This window comes from Mastigoproctus giganteus, chromosome 4 (genome assembly GCF_048544385.1).
Source record: "Mastigoproctus giganteus isolate SK-2022 chromosome 4, ASM4854438v1, whole genome shotgun sequence".
Taxonomy (NCBI): domain Eukaryota; kingdom Metazoa; phylum Arthropoda; class Arachnida; order Uropygi; family Thelyphonidae; genus Mastigoproctus; species Mastigoproctus giganteus.
In genome coordinates, this window is record NC_143578.1 from 57,830,736 (window position 1) to 57,847,410 (window position 16,675).

The window sequence follows — 16,675 nt, forward strand, 5'->3', positions numbered from 1 at the left end:
ATGGATGTGTGAAATGTTTTTTTTTTTTTTGGCCGATGCTATATAAGCTTGCTTCCTTGAATCACATGCCTCTACTATTACTATTCCACTTGAATTATTATTTCCCTATTAAACATGGGACGATATCATGTATTTTTATAGTGTCCCACGTGGAAGGCCACTATATAAACTAGATGTTGGAGATACTGGTAAGATCCTATGTTGGATCAGAGGCTGGCTAAAAGATAAGAGACAGATTGTTGACATAAATGGTCAGTGTTCAGCTTGAATTGGTATAATATTAGAGCTATACCATGTTGCTTTGAAGAGACTTGGGATCAAGTGCTATGGTCCCAAAAAAAAAAAAAAAAAAAAAAATGGCAACTGAAATTTAATGCTTCTAAATGCAAAGTCACACATCTTGGAAACAGAAATCCTGGAGTCACATATAACTAAGGAGGAGAGGAACTAAAACCGGATAAAGACAGGTGCTATGATTTGATCTGACATGAAATAATATTCTATCCTGTGATTTAGAGATTCAAGGCTGAACTAGACAAACTTTTGGAGTGTATGGATGGGTGAAACAGGAAGGGATTTTTTTTTTTTTTTGCTGATGCTATATAAGCTTGTTTTCTTGCATCGTATTAGCAGGGCATATGATGCAAGAAAACAAGTCCCATGGGTCAAAGGATCTGTTGTACATGAAGAAGGATAGCTCTACAAATGATCACTCATAACAAGTGCTCTGCATTTAAAAACATGTAATAGCAATAGCCATATAATTCAAGGAAGCCACAGACTTTTGCTACACTGGCCAAAAAAAAAAAAAAAAAAAAAGACAATAGATAAGAAAATACAAATTATTTGCTTCTCTTCTCACATAGGTAGCTATCCAGTTAACCTTTGAATTTACTCGAATTTCCAGCCTGAACTACCTGCGAAGGCAATCTGTTCCAGCAAATCAACAACTCTCTGGCTGAAAAAAAAAAAAAAAAAATCCTTGTTTACCCTGTACATACAAAAGATGCTTTATGTGAAAACATCTTTGATGAAAATCAGAACTGTTTTAAAAATAGAACAAAGCTACAACCGAAGTCATGAACGATGTAAAGTTTTATGCTCACGGCTACTACTTAGTCTACCGAATCTACGTTAATGACATTAGCATCATATTTCAGTCCAAAATATTTAGCATAAAAAAATATTATGGAAATCCTAAAGTCTCTAAATATTCAGTACGAATGATTGCAACAATACAAATACTTGTATTGTTGCAATCCGCATTTTCATTACATTCCATTGCTAGGTGCTGCTATAGATTCACATCAATAATTTTCTGACCAGTGAAAGGGACTAAATGCCACACTGCTTTAGCCTTTGTGTTCAATGATGCCAAAGTCAAATGCACAGTGTTGTCGAAAATATTGAGCAAGTTAACCTAAGAAAATAAAGATGGAGGTAGCAATGAGTGTGCAAGAACGACAAAGATTACCGAGATTGCATAAAAGACAAAACAGAACATCAACATTGGATTTAGCAGTGCCTTCAACCAGTAATGCTGCTCCATCTAACAATGATATACCCAAAGTGAGTATTAATTATGTACAATGGAACATTTCTCCAATAGTGGAGCAGATAAGGTTTAATGATCAAGCTTCTTCACCTTAACCAACTACTATTTACATAAGAACACGCATTGAGAGCTTGAAAGAATATTTATGAAAAATGATTTCTGTTCTGTATGCTACATTTGCAATCGTGTGTGGTTCGAAAACAACACAAAGAAACCATCTTCTAAAGATGCACCATTGTTATGCACTGCATTTCCCAATGTTGACGTCGATGGGATCCTTATGCATAATAGCTGTAGAGGATCACTTAAGAACAACACCATTCCAGCGCTATCTAAGTCGAACAGCTTTGTCTAGCCAGAAATTCCATCGCATTTACCGAAGTTGGATTTAGTGACAAAGAGGCTTACTTCACCTTGCTTACCGTTCATGCAAATAAGGCACCTGAGACACGCATACTGACAATACAGTCAACATGATGGCCCATCACTTGCAAAGGGAGATTGATGACAATAATTGTATAAATGTGCACATAAAATGCAAGAAAATACATAAGTCCAGCTATTTGATCGGGTTAGTAAGAAAGCAAGTGGTTAAAGTGTACCTTCACCATCATGACAAATGGTCGTGATGTTGAACGACCATTTGGTCGACATCATGATTTGATTGTATCAAATCATGATGATCAGTCATTTTTTGGTGACAGTCACATGGAAATTAATTTGGCTAAAGACAACATAAGCAAAGCGGTTCTGATCGAAGAAGGTCTCATTGCCCAACAGCAAATGTTGTTGTGGAGCGACGATAAATATTTTAGAATCGCCCCAGAAGAAACTAACGTACCACAGAGCTCAGTGTTTGATAAGCACGTAGAGGAACTGTCCTTTCCCAGCATTTATTTTGGAAAATTCAGAACATTCAGAGAGAATTTATATGTGACTCCATTCAAGATGTCAACGAGAGAGCTCAGATGATCTGACTGACATGGTGTTACTCCACATCATCTCTTTTACATGGAATTGAAGATAATGAGATTGAGAGACTCTTTGACAATGGATTTCAAATGCATAGGTAAAGATACAAAACTGAGCCACAAGCAAGTTCAATCCAAAGAATACATTAATAGCTGTATTGAAAACAATTTTGCCTTCCTATAGACTATATCAATGTATGAACGATCTATTTTCTATGATTAGACAGCTTAGTAAACCTACAATGTTCTTGACTCTTAGTGCCAATGAAATCAGTTGGCCACGCTTACTTCAGCTATTGTACAAGTTTCAGAAAAAAGGGGCACTATATTAGAGTAAGGATGATGCGAGCAACGTAGACTTCATGCAGAAAGCGATGCTAGTGAATGAAGACATGAACGATGTAAAGTTTTATGCTCATGCCCACTACTTAGTCTACCGAATCTACGTTAGTGACATTAGCAACATACTTCAGTCCGAAATATTTAGTATGAACATAGAATTTCAACGTTGCAATAGTCCGTATGTGCACATCATGCTGTGGCTAAATAACACTCCCAAAGATCCTTTTGGCAAGAACAAAGCAGACTCCATCGCAATAATCAACAAGTTTGTGTCTGTCTCTGCTAGTAAGGCTTCCGGGAGCATCAAGCTTCAAAATCAAAAAACATACATTCATACGTTACAAGAAAATAAAGCCGGATAAATGACAGACGTATAGATTTTTAGCACCATGAATGCCTTATCGCATAAATGGTGCTTCAAATTGACAAAATCGTGTAGCAAAATCATCATTTCATTTATCAAAATCGTCAACTGTCAATAAAGTCAACATACCAGAAATTACATCAAATGAGGTAATTTCCCATCATTGGCACCTCTGATTGACGCCTCTTTCGTCCTCCTTGGAATTCACTGTTCTGTCAGGATTTTGCAACACATCGTTTTCATGTTGCCAATCAAATCGACAAACTGGAAATTACATCAAATGACATCGTTTTCGCATTGCAAAATCGTGACAAATTTGTTTTACTACAGTCTGAAATTTAGTAGGTGCCACCAAAGATGTTTTCACATCAAAAAAGTGTAGGCACATTTTTTTATATTTTCTGAACATCACAAAATAAGCTATTAGAAACAGGTTACAGTTTAAAACTATATTTCTTGGGCAACTATTATATTTTCCACAACCTGACAGCAGATTTCTCCTGTGCCTTGCCACAAAATCCCATTACAACAAATATTGTTTTAGAGAAATGGAGAATAATCAAGTACAAACTGCCCTGATTCAAAAGGATCCCATTTAATGTTGCTCTGCTAGGAGCAAAAGTGAATGATGTCACTAACAGATTGTCAGATTTTAAAGGAGGTACAGAGGGCATTATTATTCACGTGGAGACTAATGATATTAAGCGCACACAAATGGACAATTTTTTGGTAAAATATAGGACTAGGCCTATGTAGACATGTATAGTATCTTATGTAGGACGGCACCTGAACGAAAGTTCAACTCCGTCTTTGTACACTGTGATGGTTACAAAGCACTGTAACAGGCCAGAAATGTGTGTAACGCTATGTTCGTGCAGTGTGTGTGTGTTGTTTAGTTGTTTCTGGCCGTTTTGTCACCAGGCAGGCGATCACCTGGAAAGCCTGCCCAGTGTCCGTCTACACCACGGGGAGGTAGGCCACAACTGCACAGGAACCATGGCCAACCTCAAGAGTCACGTACTGAATGTCCAAATAGGGTTTGGAGCCATTCAAAAGAACCCCGTGCCAGCAAGCCGGCAACAGCACGCACACTCATTCCCAGGAGACAGGACAGCAGAAGACGAAGAAATAAGGATGAGAATAGCATAAAGTTAAAAATAATAATAATAATAATAATAATAATAAAAAAAAAAAATATATATATATATAAGAAGAAAAAAAAATAAAAAAAATATATAAAAAAATATATGTATAAAATAAAATAAAATCTTTATCCATTTCTTGCCCACATCTTTATGCAGTGCTGTCCAAAGTGGTCCACAAAGAGAAAAGGTGTATTGTTAAACAGAAGTAGTAATGTCATTCAATCATGATCAGCAGGAACAAATTCTAGATATAATTCTGAATTCTGTTAAACTGGAGTGGTGTCAGAAGTCTCTGGTCGATGACGGTATCACTGAGCAGAGGTTTAGTTGAAGAGAGTCTTGATAAAGGATGAGTCAGAGAAGTGCAGCATCTGTTAAAATCTTTGTGTGTTCTTGAAAGCCACAACAATTTTGTATATGATGTCATCAGGACGACAAGGCAGCGCACAGTTGTATTATGATTTATGATGTGTTTTCAGTTTCATTTCTTGAATTAACATTGCGGTTGAGAGACTTCCTGCGATTAAAAGCAGCGTTGCAGAAGGTTTGAAGGGCCTGGAAATTGTTGACAGAAATGAGTATCTTCTCACCTCCGGGACAAGGACTAGGCCTATGCTGAAAACATGATGTAAGTTAGGTCAGAATGTTTACAAGTCTGCAATTCTACCCAAGCACGACAGGAGAGACTATATGATTAAAGCCTTATAGATTAACTCAACTTGTGGGACTCTGCAAGGCTTTTGAAGAGAAATTTTTATCAGAGTAGTCTGCACTTGTAGGTAGAAAGGATATATTTTGGAGAGACGGGATACACTTGAACAACGGTAGCATGGGATTTTTGAAAACAGATTAGAAATAAAAACCTGAGGGATCGCCTAATTTTTTGTTGAAATCCAGCACCTTTTCACACAACAATGGTCCAGATATGGGTTCTCCTAAACTTCATCTCTATATGAACCACAAATAAACAGCATCTTAGAGGGATGTGTCATTAGCTGTTCTCATAGTTTATCTTTTTTGCACCATCTGAATCAAGTTTCAATGCAAACTTCAAAATTTTTTCCTCGTTGTTTTTAATGTCTGTTATAGTTGACTTTCCAACCTCGTAAAATTTTGCTAATGAAGACCCGCTTTCTCCCTTTGAAAGTTTGTTTAAAATCTCAATCTCTGATTCAGTTGTTAAAAATTTCTGTTTCTTTTTAAAAGACGAAGAAAACTATAGTATGGTAAAATAAACTCTGTTCAGAATCTTTTTACTCCATATCTCACTTGCGCATATCGTTTCAGTTAAAATTTCTGCATGCTGTGTTTTTTGTTATTGATTGATGTTTATAATTTTTTACTGTTTTAGCTTTTACAACCCCAAAAAAAGGTTCAGTGAACAGACATATCAGATTACAAAATGTTATGTTTAGTTAGTACTATATGTATATTAATTAAGCTATGTAGCAAGCATAAATTTATTTTTATTTTCTAACCTGTGAATTTTGCTAAGGGAAAAAAAAGTGTAAATTTGTGCTCAATATCCTCATTTTTATAGCCTATGGATAACATTCCTCCAATTTTCACTTATTAGAATTGCAGTTTAATAAAATCAAAATTTAACTCACAAACACGATCACAATAACAGGCTTACTGTAATTAATTTATGACAAAAAAAAAAAAATGCTGGCTCATTTTGAATTACTGTCATTTCAAATTATTAATGTCCGGATTTTCAATGCTCTACTGTACACATCTATCTAATGATGTAAGTCAAAGTAACGCTTGCACACACCTCAAGAATTCTTGTTTGTTGCCAAAACAGATGATATTGGCATGATGTTCAGAGGTTAATAGCATTTAAAATGAGCAGGAAGCGTATATGGGGAAAAAAGTTTAAATAACTTCAAGGGGTGTGTCAGAGTAGTAAACTATATAACATTTAGTCTTCTGTGCATAATGTCAGGAGGGTTGTCAATAAAATGAGTGAATTCAAACTCCTGGGTAGGATAACTAATGATGACATAATAGGACTATGTCAACATGGTGCCACCCAGATGATGAGACTAACTAGTATGTACAATGCATTTAAAAAGGATGGGAAGACAGAAGGGGTGGGGCTGGTGTTTTCGTGATTCCTATCAAAAGCAACCCAAGCACAACAAAAGCTGTCCCAGATTTGAAAGTCATGCATGCTAATTCAGAATCTGTGTGATGTGAGTTAACAGAAAGCAAAGGTATGTAAAAAGTACAAGTAACCTAAAGATCTGAAGATTATGATGAGACCTCTACATGCAAATGAATGGGTGAGCAAATGTGAATGCCTTATTATGGATGATTTCAATTTTCCCTTAACTGATTGAAGCAAGTGGGAGGGAAACTCACCATGCAGAATAAAATTCTTCAAATAAGCCCCTGGGGTTGAGAAAGTTCTGACTCATAATAACTGCAAGGGAATTACACCAACCGTATATGAAACTTTATTAACATAAATTAAAATACAATAATAATAAAAAAATTTTTTCTAAAAATACAATACACTGACAACTGTAGAATTAAAAGCAATAAAACAACCGGTTTTCAAAGGCAACCACCTCCTTTAACAATAGTAAATATTGACTGTCATGGCATATCCATAAATATCAGCAGGATCACGGCTCACAGCAGGAGTTACTGTAGGAGCATGAGCATTATCCTCCACACATGCATGGATACCAGAAATGGCTCAGGAGTAAGCCAGGAGGAAATGTTCATCCCATCCAAGAATTACGGTTTCAAAGAGGGGATGAATATGGACTCCCCTATCCCTATTGATGGTATTATGTTCCGAACAACAATTCCGCAAGTTCTCAAGCCATTTCCGGTTCCAATACCTATGCAAATGATCAATGGCAGCATCATGCAGAACAATTTGGTGGTTTAAGGGCAATCTGCTGCAACACATTATTCTCCACACATGCATGGAGACCAGAAATGGCTTGGGAGTGTGCCAGGTGGAACCACTCATCCCATCCAAGAATTACGGTTTCAGAGAGGAGATGAATACGGGCTCCCCTATCTGTAATGATGGTATTATGTTCCGAAGAACAAATCTGCAAGCTCTCGAGACATTTTCGGCTCCAAAACCTGTGTGCGAATGATCAGTGATGGTGGCATCACCTGGAGAAATTTGGTGGTTCTCATTCCAGAAGTGTTCAAGCCACAGCAGATTTCCCATAATGTGTGGTCTTTACTGCACTAATCTGTTCCCCTGTGCGATCTTTAAACCTGCATTTTGTCTCACCAACATAGTACTCCCCACAGTCAGGACATTTAATTTCATATATAACCCCAGTTGTACCCTCAATAAGTACAGGAACTTTTACCTTTGACACGACTGCATGCAATCTTCACCCTGGCAGCTGCACAGAGTGTGTCTGACAGGTGCTATTCTAAAGATTTGTTCTGTTAAGCCCAGAAGAATGTATGCAGTAGCAGCAGGTGAGAATGCCTCACTTTGCCCATGTTCAGCTTCTTGAATATGTTTGTCCAAGATCTTCTGGGGGTAGCCACAAAGAATTTAATCACTTCCATTCTATCCTCAGAGGTGCTACAGTGGGATCCACCCCTATCCAATAGAGCCCTAATTACACTGTTCTTATGATTGTTGGCTTGTGCCATGTTATAATGTGTGTATTGTTTCTAGCACACAGGTTTCCTATACATTCTCATTTTTACTCTGGGGCCATCTCTATAAACAAACATATCAATGAAAGGGAAGGTGCCATCTATTTAAACCTCTGAGGTAAACTGAATGAAAGGGGAGAAACCATTGAGGAAGCAGAGAACCTCATCCTCTCTTCCCCTCTGTGCAACAGTGAATGTATTGTTGACATAATGTTTCCACGCACGCATGGGGGGGAGGCGGAACAGACCCATCAAAAATTTTGGACTCCAGCTCTTCCATGGCTAAGTTGGAAACAACAGCACTACTTGGAGAGCCCACAGCTGCACTGTGAACCTGCTTATACATAGTATCCTGATATAGCATGATAATACCAGAAAGGCATAATTCAACACTGCTACAAATATCTTCTATACTCAAGGTGTCATCCCTCTCCAATGCCATGTGTAGACACTTCACACCATGCTCAATGAGGATGTATGTGAATAAGGACATCACATCAAATGACACCATAGCCTCACAATCTTCAATTACCTGAGCATGTATAAATTGCACAAAGTCTCTACTGACGAATTATGCTTTTCTAGTACTATCATGTTATATCAAGATACTATGTATAAGCAGTCTGACAGTGCAGCTATGGGCTCTCCAATTAGTGCTATTGTTGCCAACTTAGCCATTGAAGACCTGGAGTCCAGAATTTTTGATAGGTCTGTTTTGCCTCCCCCCCTCATACATGCATGTATGGAAATGCTATGTCGATACATTCACCATTGCACAGAAGGGAAGAGAGGACGAGGTTCTCCACTTCCTCAATGGTTTCTCCCCTTTCATTCAGTTCACCTCAGAGGTTTAAACAGACAGTTTGATTGAGTTTTTTATTGAAGACCTGGAGTCCAGAATTTTTGATAGGTCTGTTTTGCCTCCCCCCTCATACATGCATGTATGGAAATGCTATGTCGATACATTCACCGTTGCACAGAAGGGAAGAGAGGACGAGGTTCTCCACTTCCTCAATGGTTTCTCCCCTTTCATTCAGTTCACCTCAGAGGTTTAAACAGACGGTTTGATTGAGTTTTTTATTGGCGCATCAGCAGCTATGGCTATAATGCGCCAGTTTAAACAGACGGTACCCTCTCTTTCATTGATATGTTGGTTTATTGGGATGGCCCTAGAGTAAAAACAAAAGTGTATAGGAAACCAGTGTGCTAAGGACAATACACACATTATAACATGGCAAAAGACAACAATCATAAGAACAGTGTAATTAGGGCCCTATTGGATAGGGCTGGGTCCCACTGTAGCACCTCCAAGGATAAGATGTAGAAGATTAAACGTGTCAGAGCAGATCTCAAAAAATGTGGCTACCCCCAGGAGATCTTGGACAAACTTATTTGAGAAGCTGAACATAGGCGAAGAGAGGTGTGCTATGGTGTAAATTCACTAGTATCTGGCCTTAACAAAGCAGATCTCTAAAATATTACACACCTGGCACAGTGCGAGCTACCAGGGAGAAGATTGCACACAGTTGTATCAATGGTAAAAGATCGTGTACCTACTGAGGGTACAAGTGGGGTTATGTATGAGATCAAATATCCAGACTGTGCAGAGTGCTATGTTGGAGAGACAAAATGCAGGTTTAAAGATCACATGGGGGAGCATATTAGCACAATAAAAACCGCAAACTATGAGAAATCTGTTATGACTGTACAATTCTGGGAGAAGAACCACCAAATTTCTCCACGCGATAACATCATCTTTGATTATTCACATAGATGTTCAAACACAGAAATGGCTTGAGAGCTTGCAGATTTGTTCTTCGGAAGATAATAGCAACAACAGAAATAGGAAAGTCCATGTTCATCCCCTCTCTGAAACCGCAATTTTTGTACAGGATGAACGATTTTGTTATTTTGGTTTTTTTTAGGAGCATTAGCAACTAAGGCCATATTTCTCTGGGAGTATGCGGTGGTCATTTGACAGGATGAATGATTCCACCCGGCATGCTCTCAAGTCATTTCTAGTCTCTGTGCACATGGAGGATAATGACCTTGAACCACCAAATTCCTCCAGGCAATGCTATCATCGTTGATCAGTTGCATAGGTATTGGAACCAGAAATGGCTCAAGAGCTTGTGGATTTGTTCTTTGGAATATACTATCAATAGAGATAGGGGGTTCCATATTCATCCCCTCTTTGAAACCGTAATTCTTGGATGGGATGAACAGTTCTGCCTAGCGTGCCCCCAAGCCATTTCCAGTCTCCATGCATGTGTGGAGGATAATACCCATGCTCCTTTAATAACACATGCTGTGGGCCGCGATCCTGCTGATGTTATTTAAGGATGTGCCATGACAGTCTAGGTTTACTGTTGATAAAGGAGGCATCACTTTTGAAAGCTATGGTTGTTTTATTACTTTTAATTTGTAATATTTCATATATTTTAATTTTATCTATCATTTTATCACTTTTAAGTTGTCAGTGTATTTTATTTTTACAACAAAAAATTTTGTCTTATTTTATTATTATTCTATTTTAATTTAAGTTAATAAAGTTTCAGTCATATGCAGTTGGTGTATTCCATTGCAGTCATTGAGTCGTGGGGAACAATTTTGAAAGAACTAGAACAGTGGTTCGTAAACTATTGAGATCTACGGACTCCTTCAAAAATGAAGAAAGTTTGCAGACCCATATATATGTATATATATATATATATATATATATATATATATATATATATATATATATGGTGTGTGTGTGTGTACACTGGGTTTTCTGAAAAGAAAATTCAAAGTTGTGTGAAACAACTTTATTCTTATTTTTACATAGATATATAATAATAACTCTATTTATCATCAGTTTGCTATACATAGAACAAATAATTTGAAATATGTATACAAGTAAAAAAAAAAAACCAAATAATAAAATAAATTACTCTGCAAGCTAAAAGAACAACTCTGCAAACTGTTTTCTATCAGGTGAAATCTATTAGCTGAAGCTAAACTGCGTAAATGATTCATACATGCACAAGTTTAAATGTGCACTAGTGGTGGGGATTGAACGTGCACTGTTAGGGAAGCGACTTGCATACATACTATTTGTAATGAAAATAAGTAATGTTTTATAATGAAACTCTTGATTCTATCAGTATATTTTTAGGAAAATAAACACATTTCATTTGATACCTTCTGAAAGTTTTGCGGATCCTCTGGAACTGGCCTACGGACATCCAGTGGTCTGCAGACCCCAGTTTGGGAAATGCTGAACTATAAGGTTGTTATTTTTATTAGCACATTAGGGAAGGTACTATGGGAAAAACAGCCTAGACCTGATCATCTCCACATACTGTCAATCCAGTGATGCCAGATGGCATCACTGGATTGACAATACAGGAACCATTAGACAGGGGTGACCCCTCATCATCCAATTTAGAATTGAATTGGATAATAAGGAGAGAGGTAACAGTTGCTAAAGGCAAAGATATGGATTTCAATTTCAGGAACTTACAGTGCAACATATTCTCTATCAACTGAGGAGACAGCTCACAGAGTGTGCAGTGTTCTCCCCAGGACCTTTTGAATTGACACACTGCCCATCTGGTTTTATTGACCACCCAGCTAAATTTGGTGAATTGACATGGCAAATTAATGAACTGAAATGGAAAAATGATTTAAGACATTTTGTAATTAATACTTATAAATTGTAAAATTTCATGAAAATATAATATAAAATAGATATTTTAAATATTTTAAATGGTGATTAAAGAAAATACAGTGTATGGAATTTCTAGAAAAACAACTTGTGCATAACATTTTAATTTTGTGTTATCTGCTGCCAGCTTGGTGGTGTCCTACCAGCTGCACTCTACACTGTGATGTAATGTAAATCATTTATGGAAACTAAATAAAAAAAACAACTTACTAAATAAGCAATTTAGTAAGTCTTCCCAGTTTAAACTTAAGAAATACTTTATCAATGCCTCTTATGTTTATATGATAGGCATACCCTAAGAATATGCTATAAAATATATGAGCAATAATTCAATACAAATATTACTTACAGCCATAAAAATAATGCAAATCCTGCTATGTAGAAATTTCTTTGGGATCGGAATAATTTCATGCTATTTTGTATTTCAGCATCCACATGCCCATGTTTATTCTCTAACTCTGTCGATGCTGAATATTTGTTCATCTCTCGGATGGAATCTGTAAAATTTTTTTATAAATGACTAAATGTACTGCATATGTAAAAGTTTAAAAAATTACACACTGCAAAGCAAATAAAATTTTATCAAAAACTCATCCTAATAACATTTGTTATTATTATATTCTTCAATTGTTGTTAATCCACAACTGGACAAATGACTCCCCCCCCCCATGTCTCTCCATGCTGCTGCAGCTTCCATCCATTGCACTCGCACAATTGTCTGGATTTCATCTCTCCATCATAGGCCTTCCTCTTCCTCGTTTATTCATCCATCGGATTGTTCTAAAATTTTTTATGGAACTCTTTAAGGACTTAATATGTGCTATCATGTCAGTCACTACTGTTTTATTCTAACTCATTGATTTTGTCTTTTTGTCTCTTATGGTAATTCCCAACACATTTTCCATTATGTTATTTTCAATCTTTGACTCAGTCTTTCTGTTAAACACCTTTTTCACTTCCATATGATATTACAGGAAAACTGCACTAGCCAAAATACTTTTCATTTAAATTGCTCTCATCTCTAAGTATAGTTCTCATTTTTCCATATACTACCTAGCCAAGTTGAATTCTTCTTTCAGTTTCTTCCCTTTTTCCACCTTCCATGTTTGTCTCAGATAAATATACACCAATATCCCTTTTTTTTTTTTTTGGTTTACTGGTTTCACAGTTCTTGTTGGTATATGTTTATTGGTCACTATCTTTGTTCCAGCCATGTTTATTTTTAGACCTATTGTGTAAGAAGCTTTGTTGAATTCATTTAGTTCTCTTTCTAAGTCAAACATTAGCATTAGTAGTAGAGGCATATGATGCAAGAAAGAAAGCTTATACAGCATCAGCCAAAAAAAAAAAAAAAAAAAAACCCTTCCCATTTCACCCATCCATTCACTCCAAATGTTTGTCTAGTTCTGCCTTGAATTTATTTAAGCTGTCAAATTCTATGACAGATGGAAGTTTCTTCCAGCAATCAACCACCCACTGGTAGCAGAAAATTTCTGTGCATCTATTCTACAACTGTCTTTCCTCAATTTGAATTTATGTCCCTTCAAATGATTAATCTGGGTAAGAGGAAGAATCCCATCAGCATTGAGCTTCCTCAATGCCATTCAAGGCCTTATACACCTCAATCAGATCACCTAGCAGGTGCCTAGTCTCTAGACACTGCAATTTGCAAAACTTAAGCCTTTCTTCATAAGAGCAACCCTTTGATCCATTCACCAACCTCGCCCTTCTCTGTACTCGTTCCAGCAGCTCTACATCCTTCCTAAAATGAGGCCTCCAGACTTGTATATAGTACGCAAGGTGTGGCCTGCCCACTGCTTTATAAAAGGGGATAATCACCTCCTTATCCCTGCTAGAAAAATTCCTGTATATCATTGACAAGACACCATGCACTACTCTTACAGACTGCCTGTACTGCTCATAAAATTTCATATCTGACTACACAATTAACCCCAGGTCTTTTTCATTCCCTACCACCCTGAGTATAGTACCATACAGTTGATACGTTACGTTCAGTCAGTTCAACACATGTCGGACTTAGAAATATTTTCATTTCATTTCATTACACGTTCGACTTAGAAAAGTTTAACAAATCTTCTTAATAGCATTAATAGACTGAATATTTGCTCAGCTTCTTAAAATATATTATAAAAATAAATCTACCTGCTCACTTGTAAAATAACCAATGCTCTTGGATATTATTTTTTTACATCAAATTTAATATGAAGTTTTTAGGGGAGTTTTTAAATCAAGCAGTTCATATTACTTACTGAGCTTAACTAGATTTAAAATAATTTAAGCAAAAACAGAGGTAACTGACATAATTTAACTATTTCCAGACTAAATGTAAGTTTATTTTGTTAATGAGCATGTTATTTTCATGATGCAGGTGGGTGCATGGGAATCCTTCTTAACCCAAATTGAAACTCTTATAGTGAATACTGCAAATATTTTATGAATACATTGTGAATGTTTCTCATTAGCCCTGTATAAATGAAATATCAATATCTTATGCACAATGGAAGTTTTGTTATTTCATAATCTGGGTTTGATCTCTCTGGCTGATTTTGTAACTCAAATTTTAGATGTTTATAAAACATATCACTTTCTTGCAGTACACAGTAACTCTATGATATAAAACTAAAGTATCACTAATGTGTGGGCTCTTTTAATTTACTTATTTAGTCACAGTAGCATCAGGGAATAGAAGGAAGTGATACAATGGTTTTTCCTACAGCAAGAGGCTGTTTTTGGTAACATTTATGATACAGTTGCCAGTAGAAATTTTTTGTTGAATTTTTATGTTTCTCGTGAGCAGTACTATGTGCACTGAAGAAATATAATATATTTACAAGAACGGTGGTTAATGTAAAAAAATAAAATTTACTTTCATAACATAATGCAGGCAGAGGGAGAAGTTTTTACCCAACCTGAAGAAGCTCTTATACAATAAATTCCATTATAATACATACAATGCTATCCTAGTTTTAACGCTCTCTTCTTCTGGTCCCATGGTGAACCCCATGAAGTGCTATAAATTTTTAATGACAAGTCTTTTAAAACACTTCCCCACTTATATCACTTTTTTTTTAAGGTTCCAAGAAGGAAGAAATCCACAAAACTCCGTCCTCTTGATTTTTGGCTTTAAGAGAGAGCGAGAGACTAAATTCTAGGAATCATTAATTGAGCAGCTTGTTTCCTTCACAGAAATCATTCCTGGTACAGATGACATTTATTCAATATTTAATTTGAACCTCTGAAGGTAGGTAAATCACTCTTTACAACTCAGTGTCTACCTATTCATCACTGCATTTGGCTAAGACCTTGGCTAAGAATGCAAGGAAAAGTAGCAAAGAATTCTTTGTTTATGTTAATACTAGAAGTTAAAGAGATGAACAACATTGGCTCACTAGATTCAATGGTATAACTAATGATATTCCTGTTCAGGTGGCTGACTAACTAAATATTTTGCATTTACATTCAGAGACAAAGAAGGTTTTAGGGATGGGATTACCTGAAGTACACCAAGTTATAACTGGAAGCTAAGTAATTTTCTTACAACCGAGAAGAAGTAAAAGAGAACTTGCTTAAGATAAAGTAAATAGGTTAAATAGCAGAAGACAGAGGATACTTATAAATGGGTATTACTCTTCTTTGACTAATGTTATTAGTGGAGTCCCTCAGGGTTCAGTGCTGGGCCCCTTACTGTTTACAGTATTTATAAATACTGATGAAGGCATATCAAGCTTTGCAGATGATACAAAAGTTAGCAGGGTGGTTAATGGCAAGAAACATGGCATAAATTAGGCTTAACATTGAGGTTTAACTCTGGCAAATGCAAGGTACTGCATACAGGCAGCAATAATCCTAGACTAGCACTGATAGAACTGATGTTGCAAAATATATATTGTTTCATCTGTTTCTTTGTCTTTAATGACACCAAGTGCTGGAAACTTGTCCAGAAAAAAATTTCAAATTTGAAAATAAAGCACTGCCAACTGATGAAATTTGCACTTCCTCAGCATCTAAAAGAACAATTTTTCAATATGAACTTGTATGTCATGTAATCACATGCAGCAACAATGGACTTCCTCACTAAACAAAAAAAAAAACAGAATCTTCTTCTCTTGTTTTACTCTCTTCATCACCTTATCAGAAGAAATGCCTATGACTAAGCCAGAAAATGAATCATCCTTATAGTTTAGTCTGTTATGGTAATCAACTTCCAAAATGGAAATGGAAAATGTAAAAACTGTTGGTATAATAAATTTGCACTTAACATTCTTCAACACATTAAGAGTAATGATCTCAGTACATGGATGTGAGGCGTGATGGATTGAACAGCTGATTCAAACATTGACATAACATTTAAAAACAAGCAAAACTGCTTTATTCAAGCCAGAGGAGAGGAACATGAATAGAATTTCTGCATGAGTGAAGATAACATGCCTGCCTAGAATTAACAACTAACTTGGCCTATTTAGGATGCCTTTCTCCAGAAGTTTGTAATTCAGCAGTTTTTTTCATCGAGTTAATCAATTTGTCTTCTTTCAAAACTTCTGGATCATGAACATGAGTCAGTGCCACTAACTAGTGATTGCTTATCGTACTTTTCGATTTGGTAACTGAAAGGTGCTCATATTGCTTTTCCCACTTGCAATCCCTTCTTTAAACAGATCAAAGGTTGCCACTGTCCTACCAATCTAGTTACACACACCAAAGACAGCCATGGGAAAGGTTTCTCTGAGCATCATATTCTATCTATCTATGTTCAACTTTATATGGCAGATCGCCACCTTGTTGTTCCCATTTTCAGCTATGAGAAATTTCTCTTTCTCGTGGCTGATAGTGCACCTTCCTTCTATGTTTTTCTAGGGCATCCTCACCTTCTCTTCCTTTGTGGTATCCACTCATATATAATTTTAGGCCACATTTCTTCAT

At 36.4% G+C, this 16,675-nt stretch overlaps 1 protein-coding gene across 1 annotated transcript in view; it reads right to left on the reverse strand.

Moving 5' to 3' along the window:
* The window catches only part of LOC150086752 (B-cell receptor-associated protein 31-like), a 112,697-nt gene that overhangs the window by 60,031 nt on the left and 35,991 nt on the right, over window positions 1–16,675 (reverse strand). The window contains exon 4 of the mRNA XM_090371561.1: window positions 12,084–12,231. Coding sequence (XP_090227687.1) covers window positions 12,084–12,231 — 148 coding nt within the window. The remainder of the gene's footprint in view (window positions 1–12,083; window positions 12,232–16,675) is intronic.